At 40.0% G+C, this 13,202-nt stretch overlaps 1 protein-coding gene across 3 annotated transcripts in view; it reads right to left on the bottom strand.

The window, feature by feature from the left end:
• The window catches only part of DOCK11 (dedicator of cytokinesis 11), a 203,180-nt gene that overhangs the window by 85,290 nt on the left and 104,688 nt on the right, over nucleotides 1-13,202 (bottom strand). For all 3 annotated transcript variants that reach the window (XM_055267319.2, XM_055267320.2, XM_063634851.1), the window contains 7 exons: nucleotides 12,076-12,197; nucleotides 11,512-11,598; nucleotides 10,403-10,492; nucleotides 4,301-4,419; nucleotides 1,542-1,611; nucleotides 1,328-1,453; nucleotides 339-410 (listed from right to left, as the gene is read on the bottom strand). In XM_055267319.2, coding sequence (XP_055123294.1) covers nucleotides 339-410; nucleotides 1,328-1,453; nucleotides 1,542-1,611; nucleotides 4,301-4,419; nucleotides 10,403-10,492; nucleotides 11,512-11,598; nucleotides 12,076-12,197 — 686 coding nt within the window. The remainder of the gene's footprint in view (nucleotides 1-338; nucleotides 411-1,327; nucleotides 1,454-1,541; nucleotides 1,612-4,300; nucleotides 4,420-10,402; nucleotides 10,493-11,511; nucleotides 11,599-12,075; nucleotides 12,198-13,202) is intronic.

Raw genomic sequence — 13,202 nt, 5'->3', positions numbered from 1 at the left:
GAGACATTTTTAAGCCATAAGACAAAGGCAAAGCTTCAAAGGTAATGAGATGTACATGGCAAATGATTATAGGAAAGAATCTATGTGGAAAAGTCTCTGCAGATTAGACGGTGAGAACATATCAACTGCGAGACCTCAGATTTATGCAATACATCCATTGTTTTTGTAAGCAACATTGAAAAAGCCAAGCACTAGGAGCCTTTATATATAAAACAGGATTTGCATGGCATGGCTATCTGAGAGTAAGATTAGCCTTTTTTGTCTCCATCAAATATTATTCTTATATATACAATTATCATTTGCCAATCGAAAGTTATTCTTTACCTTAATTTACTTACCTTAATCTTATTCTCTTCCAACAAGTATGTGGCCATTGACTTTGCAATTATTTCAAAGAAAAACCATGAGTACTAAAAAAAAAAGAAAGAAAATCTTTAACGGTACCAAATTTTTGAAGCTTAGCAAAGTTTGACAAATCAATATGGGTATTGTCTTTGAATTTTACTAACATTTTCAAGTGATCCCAAGTCACTAGTGAAGTCTCACAGAATATCTGCAAATGGTTTTAGCAAAAAGGTACTATTGTACTTCAGGGTTGACTGGTAATATATAAAGGACGGATGGGAACCTTTGTCCCACTGGGGAGTATTTTATCCCCAAAATTGTTTCTAATTGCCCACACGTGGTAATAAGAGCAAACTAACTTCTAGTTTATCTTGTTACCACTTTGCTCTATAGACAATGAATCTTATTACCACCTGCACTTAGCTTGGGCCCCAACCCTGCTCTTGATGTGACATTCGTGCAGCCTAAGTAGCCTAGATGTTTGCCTACCTCATGTAATTTGAAGAGTAGAGAGAAGCCGCAATCAGATATACTCCAAGATACTCGAAATTCTACCATTAATAAAAGAAGTAATAAAAATAATGACAATAATAAGAGCTATCATTTCTTGCGTGTCTACAATGTGCCAGGAACCATGTGTTAAATGCTTTATTTATATTTTAGAAACGAGGACTTGGAGGCTCAGAAATGTTAAATAACTGGCCCCAGGTCACAAAACTATTTTGTGATGGATACAGGATTCTAACTCAGGTCTATCTGATCCAAAATTCTTTCTTTTAAACATTTAAATGAGGGCAGGGGGTGGGTAGTTGGGGTGAAGAAGGTTCTGTGGAGAACTTCAGGGAAAGGATGCATGGGCAAAGTGGTGGGGACAGGACGGGTAACATGTGAAACTGATGAAAGACTAGAAGTGAAACGGGCGGGTATCAAAAAAAGTGTGTCTGTGGCTACTTTTGTTCCTTGTTGTGTCCTGTGTTCATACCTTTAGCAATTTGTTTATTGATAAAAAATCTGCAGACTGTTTCAATATTGCTATCATCGTAGTAGCCAGGGTTTCATGTATCAGCTGGGCCTGAGGAGCACTCGGTTTTTCAGGTCGGAAGCTATACTACAAATAAACAAACAAAAAAAATGAACTGTAAGACAAAATTGTCACATAAAACAAATTGCTCAGAAAGAAACTTTACTCCACAAACCTTTATGAATGATCTTAAATAACCATCCAAGCCTTCCTCATGGCACTTTGATACAATATGTAAGAGAACCCTGAAACGACATTCACAAGAGTCAGCATGTCATGCTATAATGAATTACCATATTTTGATCTTAAGATCGTCATGTCTAGCCCCAAAAACATCTAACACTGCCTGAATAGATGATTGCATTAGATATAATGGTGATAGTTTAGGCATAACAAAGATTTCAGCATCTAACATGCTTGGGCCTTATAAAATATATTTCCTAGTTCAAAAGAGGGATATTTAATTTGACAACCCAGATGTTACGTCTGTTTCTAAATCTCTGTATGTGTCTAAAGCATGGTGGTAGCCACTATCCAGTAAAAGACTTCAAATTAGGTAAATATTGAGATCTCCTCTAGTGAGAATAAAAGGAAGAGAATAGAAAGATAAAATGAAGGCCGAATCCCAGCACTTTGGGAGGCCAAGGCAGGCGTATCACGAGGTCACAAGATCGAGACCACAGTGAAACCCCGTCTCTACCAAAAAATACAAAAAATTAGCCAGGCACGGTGGTGGGCGCCTGTAGTCCCAGCTACTCGGGAGGCTGAGGCAGGAGAATTGTGTGAACCCAGGAGGCAGAGCTTGCAGTGAGCTGAGATCGCGCCACTGCACTCCAGCCTGGGCAACAGAGCGAGACTCCGTCTCAAAAAAAAAAAAAATGAAGGCCAGGCGCGGTGGCTCATGCTTGTAATCCCAGCACTTTGCGTGGCCAAGGCGGGTGGATCATGAGGTCAGGAGTTCGAGTTCGAGACCAGCTTGGCCAACACACTGAAACTGTCTCTACTAAAAATACAAAAATTAGCTGGGTGTGGTGGTGGGCGCTTGTAATCCCAGCTACTTGGGAGGCTGAGACAGGAGAATCGCTTGAACCCCGGGAGACAGAGGTTGCAGTGAGCCAAGATCGCACTACTGCACTCCAGCCTGGGCAACAGAGCTAGACTCCACCTAAAAAAAAAAAAAGAAAAGAAAAAAAAAGAAGGAAAGGAAAGGAAAAGGGAAAAGGAAAGGAAAGAAAAGGAAAGGAAAGGAGAAGGAAAGGAAAGGAAGAAAGACGCAATGAAAAGCATGTCATCAGGGGGAAAAGGAAGGGAGAGCCGGGGCAGGTGTAATGATATGAACTATAATTGGGGGTAAGAGACTAGCAGTGTCCTCAAAGTTTAGCATATATCAGAAGCACCTGGCGGGCCCTTTTAGTAGATTGCTCAGCCCCTCTCCCAGAGTTTCTGATTTTGTAGGTCTGGAGTGAAGCTCAATGATTAACAATTTTACTAAGTTCCTGGGCAAAATTGATGCTACTGGTATGGGAACCATGTTTTGAAAACCACTGGCCTACAGTTTCTTCCATTTTCAACCACACTATCCCCAACAGCAGCGATGCACACAAACGGTGTGTGGCTGTGGTGTGAGGCCTGCTGGAAGAGGTTGTGGCAACAGCAGAGGCAGCAAAGCCAGAAACTTCCAGCACTCAGCCCACAATTTAAACACCCTGTTTTGATTTCAAAATTCAGGTGCATTTTGCATTCTACTCTACAATATATCCTTGTTTTTTTTTCACATAAAAATAATACTTCCTTATTCTTTCCAGTAAAAATTGATGGCTTGGGGCCACATTCTGTTAAATATGCATCCCTAGTCACCTGTGTCTATTTAAATTGATTAAAATTAAAATTAAACACAATTAAAAATTCAGTTCCTGCAGGACACGGTGGCTCACGCCTGTAATCCCAGCACTTTGGGAGGCCGAGGCGGGCGGATCGCCTGAGATCAGGAGTTTGAGACCAGCCTGACCAACATGGTGAAACCCCATCTCTACTAAAAATACAAAATTAGCCCGGCGTGATGGCGGGCGCCTGTAATCCCAGCTATTCGGGAAGCTGAGGCGGAAGAATGGCTTGAACCCTGGAGGTGAAGGTTGCAGTGAGCCATTGCACTCCAGCCGGGGCAAGAAGAGTGAAACTCTGTCTCAAAAAAAATAAATAAAATAAAATAAAATTCTGTTCCTCAGCTGAACCAGCCCCAGTTGAAGTCTCAATAGCCACATGTGGCCGGTGGCTCCTATATTGAACAACACAAATGTAGAACATTTACATAATTGGAGAAAGTTCAATTGGAACTTATATATTTATCTTCTTAAATACATAAAGCAAATATTAAGGAACATGAAAGGAGAAATATATTGCAATATAAACATAGAGGACTTCAATGCCCTACTTTCAACAATGGACCTATCAACCAGACAGAAAAGTAATAAGGAAACATTGGACTTGAACTACACTTAGACCAAATAGACCCAACAGACATATACAGAACATTCCATCCAACAGCAACAGAATATCCATTCTTTTCATGAGCACACAGAATAGTCTCCAGGACAGACCACGTATGTTAGGCCACACAACAAGCCTTAAGAATTATAAGACTGAAATCATATCAAGTGTTGTTTCCAACCACAGTGGAATGAAACTAGAAAACAATCACAGGAGAAACCACGGAAAATTCAAAATAGGTGGAAATTAAACATGTTCCTGAGTCAAAAAAGAAAAGAGAAAATTTAAAACATCTTGAGACAAATGACAATGAAAACACAACATACCAAAACCTATGGAATGCAACAGCAGTTCTAAGAGGGAAGTTTATAGTAATGAATACCTCCATTAAAAAATAAGAAAGATCTCAAATAAATAGCATCTTTGTATTATAACATCAAAACTCACATGGTGCAGTTGATAGGTACGTCATCTTCATGGGTCATATTTGTGAGAACTCGGAAGAGTTGCATAAGAATTACAGGTAGAAACTGTATCATGACTTGGATCTCCATGGCATGCAAACACTAAAATTAAGTCGTTATTAGTTATGAAAACAAACAGAAATATGATAAAATTTGCAAATGTGAAACAACAAAAAAATTAAGTAATGAGAAATACATTGACTAGCGTATAAGCTCAATTAAAAGTAAGCTTTCCATAGGATAGGGGGCTTTTTTGTTAATTACTTAATCCACACCTCTATTTGGCACTCAGATTTTGTTTTTTAATATTAAATACTTTACTAAAGGTATTAAGTATAATTTGGATAAACAGTTTTTGGCAAATTGACAACTGACTCCTGGTAAACCAACACTCAATTGCCTGGGGCAGTGGGGAGGAACAGACATGTTTGGAGATGATACTGGAGATGCATCTACTAACCCCCAGGCATTCTGTATGTTTTGCAGGGGAATGTGAGCATCAGTTAATCTGGTGACAGGTGGAATTCAATAAAGAGTGCCTCTATATGTAATTGGCTCTACACCATCACCACTACAAACGGAAGCACTTTTGCAGTCTAAGAATCTCATAATACATTTCCTTCAAAGTGCTAACACTCTGTCTCCAATGATAAGTGCATTACAAACATCGAAAAGAAGAAACGTGATCATATATACAGAGAAATAATACAAACAGTGAAAGTTGTTCAATTTCTTTCTTCTTTCTTCCCTTCTCTCCACATTCACTCACTCAACCAGCTAACCAAAAAAAAAAAAAAAAAAAGGAAACAAACCTCGCTGAGCATCTTTCTATATCAATTCAATGTGTGGTGCTAGGGGAAATAGAGAGGTGGATAAATCAAGTCTCTGTACTTAAAAAACTCATAAATTCTCTTTCCCAGATTCCCTGACTTTTGCCACAATCTGTCTTCAAGACCCTCTAATCGATAACCAAAATAGTACAAATCATTTTCTTTTTAGCAGGTCTCTGTACAATTTCTCTTTACTCTCAATACATCCAACTCTCATTTCTAAATTAATCTTCCTCAAATACTCGTTACATTAGACCACCACCTGCCAAGATTTTTTCGATGTCTCCCCATAGCCTATGGCAGTGGTTCTCAACCAGGGGCCATTTTGTCCCCGACAGATTTGGCAATGTCTGGAAACAGTTTTGGTGGTCACAACCAGGGAGTGATACTGACATCTAGTGGTCAGAGGCCAGCAATGCTGCTAAACATCCTACAACGCACACACAGACCCTCACGGACAAAGAATTATTCTACCTCAAAATGTCAATAGTGCGAAGATTGAGAAATCCTGGCCTAGAGCATCAAGACCAAGTTATTTCAGACCTAACTGGCATTTTCAGCCTAAACAATCATCATTGTTCTCTACAAGGCCAAACTGGTATCTCTGGTTTCTTCACTGTTCTTGAATATATCATATACTTTCCTACCTTTGTGTCTGTTCATCGTTTTTAGCCAAATCCTGGCTACTCTTTCAAGGCAAGTACAAATCCCCACTTCAGGGAAACCATTCATTTTCTCATTCAACAAAGGGCAAACAAATGAACTTCCAATAGCCAAGCACACCAAAAACAAAAGTAAACCCAAACAAATAAAGGCCATGGTTTCTACCATCAAGTAGTTCACAGTGTGCAGGGGATAAACACATGGAACTAAATAATTGCAATATCATGGAATATACAAAATGCACAAAGAAGCAACTGAGTGTGCAAGTGGGTAAGGAATGTCTGGTAAGGGCTCAGAGATGAGAAAGGGTAAATGATAAATAGAATAGTGCCAGGTAGGAAAGAGAGATGGGCATTCCCTGCTACCAGTAGCAGTCCTCTGTAGTTTATTCTCAGCATGACAGCCAGAGTGTTCTTTTTGAAATGCAAATTAGACTGCCATCTTCCTGTTGTTAAAAAACAAAACAAAACAAAACAAACTACCACGAACAAAGAGCTATCATAAGCTTCCATGCCTATGACATAACCGGCCTGTCCCTCCAAACCTGTCACTTGCCATCCTCCCCTCACAATGCACACTGTACTATAGCTACATGGTCTTTTATTTTTCTGTCCTTCAAACATGCTGATGTAAGGTGTTTACACCTACTGTGATATTCTGTTATCCTTTTACATGACTTTACCCCCTAAGGTTGTCTTCCTCTCATCCTTTCAGCTTGAAATGCTATTTCCCCCAATAGGCCTTCCCCGACAACTCTATGTAGAATATACTCCTGGTCATGTTGGATCTCATTAACCTGCTCTTTTCTTCATGGCACTTGCTTATAATCTCTCTACCACAACTAGAAAAGGTATGCTGTCTAAACTGTTCCCCATTCGATTCACAGCATCCAGAACAATGTCTGGCCCATAGTACATGGTCAAAAATATTTGGTGACTTACTGAATAAATGAATAAAATAAGAAAGTAGGCTGGGCGCGGCAGCTCACAACTGTAATCCCAGCACTTTGGGAGGCTGAGGTAGGCGGATTACTTGAGCTCAGGAGTTCGAGACCAGCCTGGCCAACATGGTGAAACCCCGTCTCTACTAAAAATACAAAAATTAGCCAGGCATGGTGGTGCATGCCTGTAGTCCCAGCTACTCGGGAGGCTGAGGCAGGAGAATAGCTTGAACCTGGGAGGCAGAGGTTGCAGTGAGCTGAGTTCGTACCATTGCACTCCAGCCTGGGCAACAGAGTGAGACTCTGTCTCCAAAAAAAAGACAGGAGCCCTCTAGTCTACAGTAGTTCCTCAGTTCACCGAACCCTCAGCACTTGTGCCCTGTATCACATACTGGACATTTAATCATATATTGCTTTGAACTATTAATTGTATTATTGACAGACTGCCATTTAACTTATGTATGTCCTGTCTCTTCAGTTAGACTGTAAGTTCCCCTATGGACAATAACCCTAAATTATTCTTCTCTGTAAGCCTCAAAGAGCTAGGAAAATACTAAATATATAACAAGAGCTCAACAAGTGGATGGTAAATGAATTCTTGAAACAATGTCATTTATAGGAACAAGAGATAGCAAGGTGTGGTAGAAAGAACATGGGACTCGTCATAGTCTCACCCCAGTTCTGCTACTAACCAGTTGAATGACTACAGGCAAGTCACCTCTACTTGGGCCCCAGCTTCCTCATCTGTTAAAAAAAAAAAAAAAAAAAAAAAGTCTTGGCCGGGCATGGTGGCTCACACCTGTAATGCCAGCACTTTAGGAGGCCCAGGTGGGCGGATCACCTGAGGTGAGGAGTTCAAGACCAGCCTGGCCAACATGGCGGAACCCCATCTCTACTAAAAAATACAAAAAAAAAAAATTAGCTGGGCATGGTGGCGGGCGCCTGTAGTACCAGCTACTTGGGAGGCTAAGGCAGGAGAATCACTTTAACCCAGGAGGCGGAGATTGCAGTGAGCTGAGATTGTGCCACTGCACTCCAGCCTGGGTGACAGAGTGAGACTCTGTCTCAAAAAAAGATAGAAAGAAAAAAAAGTCTTTAGAATCCTTTTCAGCACTAAGGTTATATAGAGGAGCTTGGCTATTTCTGAAATCACATGGTATTTCATTGACTACCACTAGAGGGAGAGCGTAGGTCACATAAATACCAGAAATTCCACATCTTCAAAAAAACAAATATGAGCACTTTTCTATTTTAAGAATACCCGTATATATGAAAATGATGTTCTTTTCCATTCCACTTAATTAAAACTTTTATAAAACTTTCCCATGTGAAGAACACACCTTAACAAAGCATTCATACATACTGAAGTCCTAGATATTTACCTGAGGAAAGGATTTAAAAGTTAGATGATTATCATACTTTTTTCTTTTTCTTTTTCTTCTTTTTTGAGACAGGGTCTCACTCTGTGGCCCAGGCTGGAGTACAGTGGCATGATCACAGTTTACTGGAGACTCAACCTCCCAGGCTCAAATGATCCTCCCACCTCAGCCTCCTAAGTAGCTGAGATTACAGGCATGTGCCACTATGCCCGGCTAATTTTTGTATTTTTTTATAGAGATGGGTTTCACCATGTTGATCAGGCTGGTCTCGAACTCCTGGGCTCAAGCAATCTGCCTGCCTGGGCCTCCCAAGGTGCTGGGATTACAGGCATGAGCCATTGCACCTGGCCTATTATACTTCTTAACGATAGTTAAGAACATATAGCCATATAGCCACCACTTATTGACTGTCTCCCTTCTACTCTTCCAACAGTGTGTTTTCTATACGGTAAGCAGAATGACACTTTAAAAACTAAAGTCACATCATGTCACACTTCTGTCCAAAGCTCCATAAGGCTTCCTATCTCACTCGGAGTAAATTCAAACTCCTCGCCATAGTTTATGAAGCCTTACTCGACAAGCTCCCAGCAACCTCCCTGAGGTAATGTCCTATCACTCTGTGTCCCCAGCCACACTGGGATTCTTGCTGTTCCCCAAACACACCAAGCCAAGCTCCTCGGGGCCTTCGTACTTGCTGTTCCCAGCTCTCCCTGAGAAATCCACGTGGCTGGCACTCTCATTTCCTTTAGGTCTCTGTTCAAATGTGCCTTTACTAGAGAGATTTTCTCTGGCCACTTTAAAACAGGGACCCCTTGTAAATCCCTGCTCCCCTTCATTGTGCTGGTTTTCTTTATAACAGTTATTACCATATGAGATGACGTATATATTTATTCACTTATGTGTTTATTGTCTGTCTCAACAAGTAAGCTCTTTGACAATAGGGATATTATTTGTTTTCTCCACTTAAATTTCCAATGCTTAGAATGATGCCTGGCCCATAGGAAGCACTAAAGAAATAAGTGTGGCATGAACGATTACTATCCTCCGGATGCCCTAATCTTTTTCTTTTTCCTTTTTTTTTTTTTTTTAAAAAAAAAAAAGAAAACAAACCAGAATCTCGCTCTGTCACCCAGGCTGGCACAATCTCAGCTCACTGCAACCTCCGCCTCCCAGGTTCAAGCGATTCTCCTGCCTCAGCCTCCTGAGTAGCTGGGATTACAGGCGTGCGCCACCACATCTGGCTGATTTTTGTATTCTTTGTAGAGAAGGGGTTTCGCCACGATGGTCAGGCCGGTCTTGAACTCCTGAGCTCAAGCAATCTCCCTGCCTCGGCCTCCCAAAGTGCTGGGATTACAGGCGTGAGGCACCATGCCCAGCTCCATTATCTCATTTAAGTCTCACAACCACCCTACAAGATGGGCACTACTGTTATCCTCACATGACAGATGAAGAAACAAAGGCTCAGAGAAGTAACTTGGTCATGGTCAGTTACAGAGCTAGTAAGTGACATGTGGGATACAAGCTCAGTTTATGATTCCAGAACCTATATTTTTGATCTCATCTCATACTACCTCTCTGAAAGAAATGAACATTTTTGTTTCCTGAGTATATCATTAAGTAATAGCATATGTCCAAAGGTAAATCCTAAAGATGTTTCATTTAAAATAATATTTCCTCAGACTTGCTATAGCTATCTTACTAAAGGAACAATTAAAAGAAGAGAGCCACTGTCAGGCAAATTATGATATGCACTGTAGTCCTAGCACACAGGGAAAAAACCAAGTGTTAGGTCCTCTATACATGTGGTAAGATACAATATGCCAACATGCATAAAATATGTGTCTTTCATTAGCTAGCCCCTTTGTTATTCTATCACCCATGGACACAAGAACCATTTCACATTTCATTCCAAGTCAAAGTGATTCCATTCCTCCTGGCCCTTTCCCCCACAGCATCCTCCACCTTTATTGGGCGGTCAGCAGGAAGAGAAAGGCCCTGAAAAATCAATTTATGGACCTGAAATAAACATTTTCATGAGAGTTTCAAAAATACGATGCTGCATTGTGGCTATTACATTTTCTTCCTAATGTCGCCACTCTGCTGTCTGCTTCTAAATAGCCACATGATGGAAAAATACATCATAGAAAGTATTCTCTTGAGGAAATACAGCCAAAAATATTTTAAACTGTTTGCTTTTTTTTTTTCCACACCAAAATGTGGCAACAGAAAGACATGAAAAACAAACCTTTCGCAGAAAACTGCTGTTCATTTACCTTTAAATATTTAATAAGCTCCCCTGGAACTTCTTTCGAGCCCGACTGAATCAGCTGGCAATGATGGAAGAATTTGTGCACATGCAGATCCTGGAACACAGATGGAAACAGCCATATGAAATTTGATTCATTATCCTCAAATGCAAGCTCTCCACCTCTCCCTCCTCCTGTATCTTGCAGACCTATTTATCCGGTATTCTAATGCCCAGGCTCAGCAGCTCTTGACCACTATACAAAGCAGCAAAACCAGGTAAATCTGGCATGTATATAAGCACACGGGGTAGGCCACCATTTATGCCCAACTAGCTAAACATTCATTTGATTCCGACTTTGACTAGTGTGTTCTATGAAGTTGGGCTGCTTCTCCATTTTAATGAAATAAGCAGGAATAAAGGTATGAACTGAAAAAGATACAGATAAATAAATAATAAAGATGTGAACTGATAAAGAAAAGATAGCAGAAGGAAGTTACCAGAACAATAGTCTCAGGCATTCAGTACCCAAATTTACCATGGCACTTCACTGGCAAGGGAGTCCAACTGTTCTATGTGGAATTCATATACACTGATCTTGTAGACAGCATGGACTACATCAGGAACTAGAATAATGAAATGTGTGTTTTGACCTGATTCCCCTGATTACTACTCTGTGACCTTGGGTAAGTCACCTAACCTGCCTGAGCCTCAGTTTCCTCACCTATAAAATGGAGATGATGGCTTCCACATTCCTTTCAGAGTTCTGTGAGGCTCAAATCAGTTAATGAGAATAAAAAGATCGTGTAATTTGAGAGGAACTATAATATCTGAGATAGAATGACTTTTTTTTTTTTTTAAGAGACAGGGTCTTACTCTGTCTTCCAGGCAAGAGTGCAGTGGCGCAATCATAGTTCACTGCAGCTTTGAACTCCTGAGCTCAAGCAATCCTCCTACCTTAGCCTCCCAAAGTACTGAGATTATAGGCATGAGCCACTGCACCTGGCCAGATGTTATTACTAAAGAGAAAATCTTGCAGGTCACATATTCTCTAAGGCTGTAGGAATCAAATGTGGTCTATTTTAATCAAACAAACTCAAGTATAAAAATTGACAAAATTCAAACAATGCAACTTACTTGAGTGTAAATGGTAGATTCTAAGTGGCTTTTAATCTTCAACAAAGGCTTTGCACCATCTACCCATTTAATATCCACGTTACATTGCTGTGAACAGAAAATTGAGTTTCTATAACATAATAATGGATAGATGAACAACATATAATACCTCTATGCATTTAAACATTTTTTTCAGAAATGAATGTATTAATTTCATACCAAGAGATTACTGGAGAAAATAGCCTGCCTTTAGAATAAATGTATCATAAATCATTTTACATTTCCAATCTTTTGCAGACTATTTTTATAAATTATGATAAAATGAATTACTTAAATAATTTTTTAAAATTATGCACAAAATCTGAGCCCCACTAAAAAAATTATTAAAATCAACAGACATAAAATTACTTTGTCAAACTGCTATAAATTCTAAACATGCATATTACATGTTTACCTTTGTTGTGGACCCGCACCGGCCCTCAGATCCCACTTTGAGTAACATTGTACTAAACAATCGAGACCAACAGAATTCTATTTTTTGCACATTTAATCATGATTACTTCAACAAATGCAGTATTTTCCTACCCTTCTTGATTCTGCATCATTCAGATTCAAGTAGCCTGGGGGAAGATTGGCGGAAACTGGCAGCTGCTGCTCAAATGTGATGATTCTACCATCTTTCAGCAAAGGTACCCAGGCAAACCCAACTGCCAAGATAATAACAAACCGTGAGAAATGAAATATCAAATGCAATCAGCTACACAAATGGCTGACTGCTAGGGGGCAGGGCAGGGTGGTGATGTCTCCAGGGATCTGTATGTGGGAGTTCAGGTGCTGGGCAACTGAGTACTGGGGAAGGAACAATGGGCTTGGATCGACTCTGAATCCCAGCCTGGCCACTAACAAGTTATGTACTCTATTTCTTTGACCATAAAAATGGGAACAGCAACATGGCCTTTCCATCTACAAGAATTATTGAGAAACCAGAGTGAGATTATATGAAAACATTTTAAAACTTTAAAAGCGCATCAATACCATTATCTTTATGCTTTGGGAAATAGTTTTGGTAGATTTATTTTTAAAAGGCTCAGATAGTTCTCATCCATTCTTAGACTAAGAGTGCAGAGTCTCACGGCTGAGACTTTTCGGATAACAGTCACATGTTCCAAAATTTCTTATGACAACCCTAGGGTAAGGAACTACGGAAAATTAAGGTCACAAAGTCACGGCTACAATCTCTACATTTCTTAACAGTTCTCCCCAAAAGAGCCTTTTGGCTTTCAATTAGAAAACTCATCATGTTCTAGCCATCTGTGTTGCTCAAGTTGAGTGGTGTCAGTATTTCCATTATAGAAATTACTCTGCGATTCAAGTGTTTATAACTCAGCTGTAAAAATGCTTGCTCTGGACTGAGTTTTGGCATATGAGAGGGTATTGGCTGGAGAACATTTTTTAAAGCCACTGCTTTCTGATTCTTTAAAATTCTTTGTGTGACTCTGTGTGTGTGTGCGTGTGTGTGTGTGTGTGTGTGTGAGATACTGTGAACACAGAAGTCAACACAAATCTGGTTAGAATGTTTTCATTTATGTGTTTAATTTGGCAAATGCTTTAATTCTTAAAAGGAGACTAAAACATTGCTTCTCTAAGTAGACTAAATGGCTTTCTCAGACTCCGAAATGTGCCTGACGGGCATCTTTACTAGTTCAACTACA

Source organism: Symphalangus syndactylus, chromosome X, assembly GCF_028878055.3.
Source record: "Symphalangus syndactylus isolate Jambi chromosome X, NHGRI_mSymSyn1-v2.1_pri, whole genome shotgun sequence".
Taxonomy (NCBI): Eukaryota; Metazoa; Chordata; class Mammalia; order Primates; family Hylobatidae; genus Symphalangus; species Symphalangus syndactylus.
The sequence above is the reverse complement of the archived record's forward strand: the minus strand, read 5'-3'. Positions and strand labels throughout refer to the sequence as shown.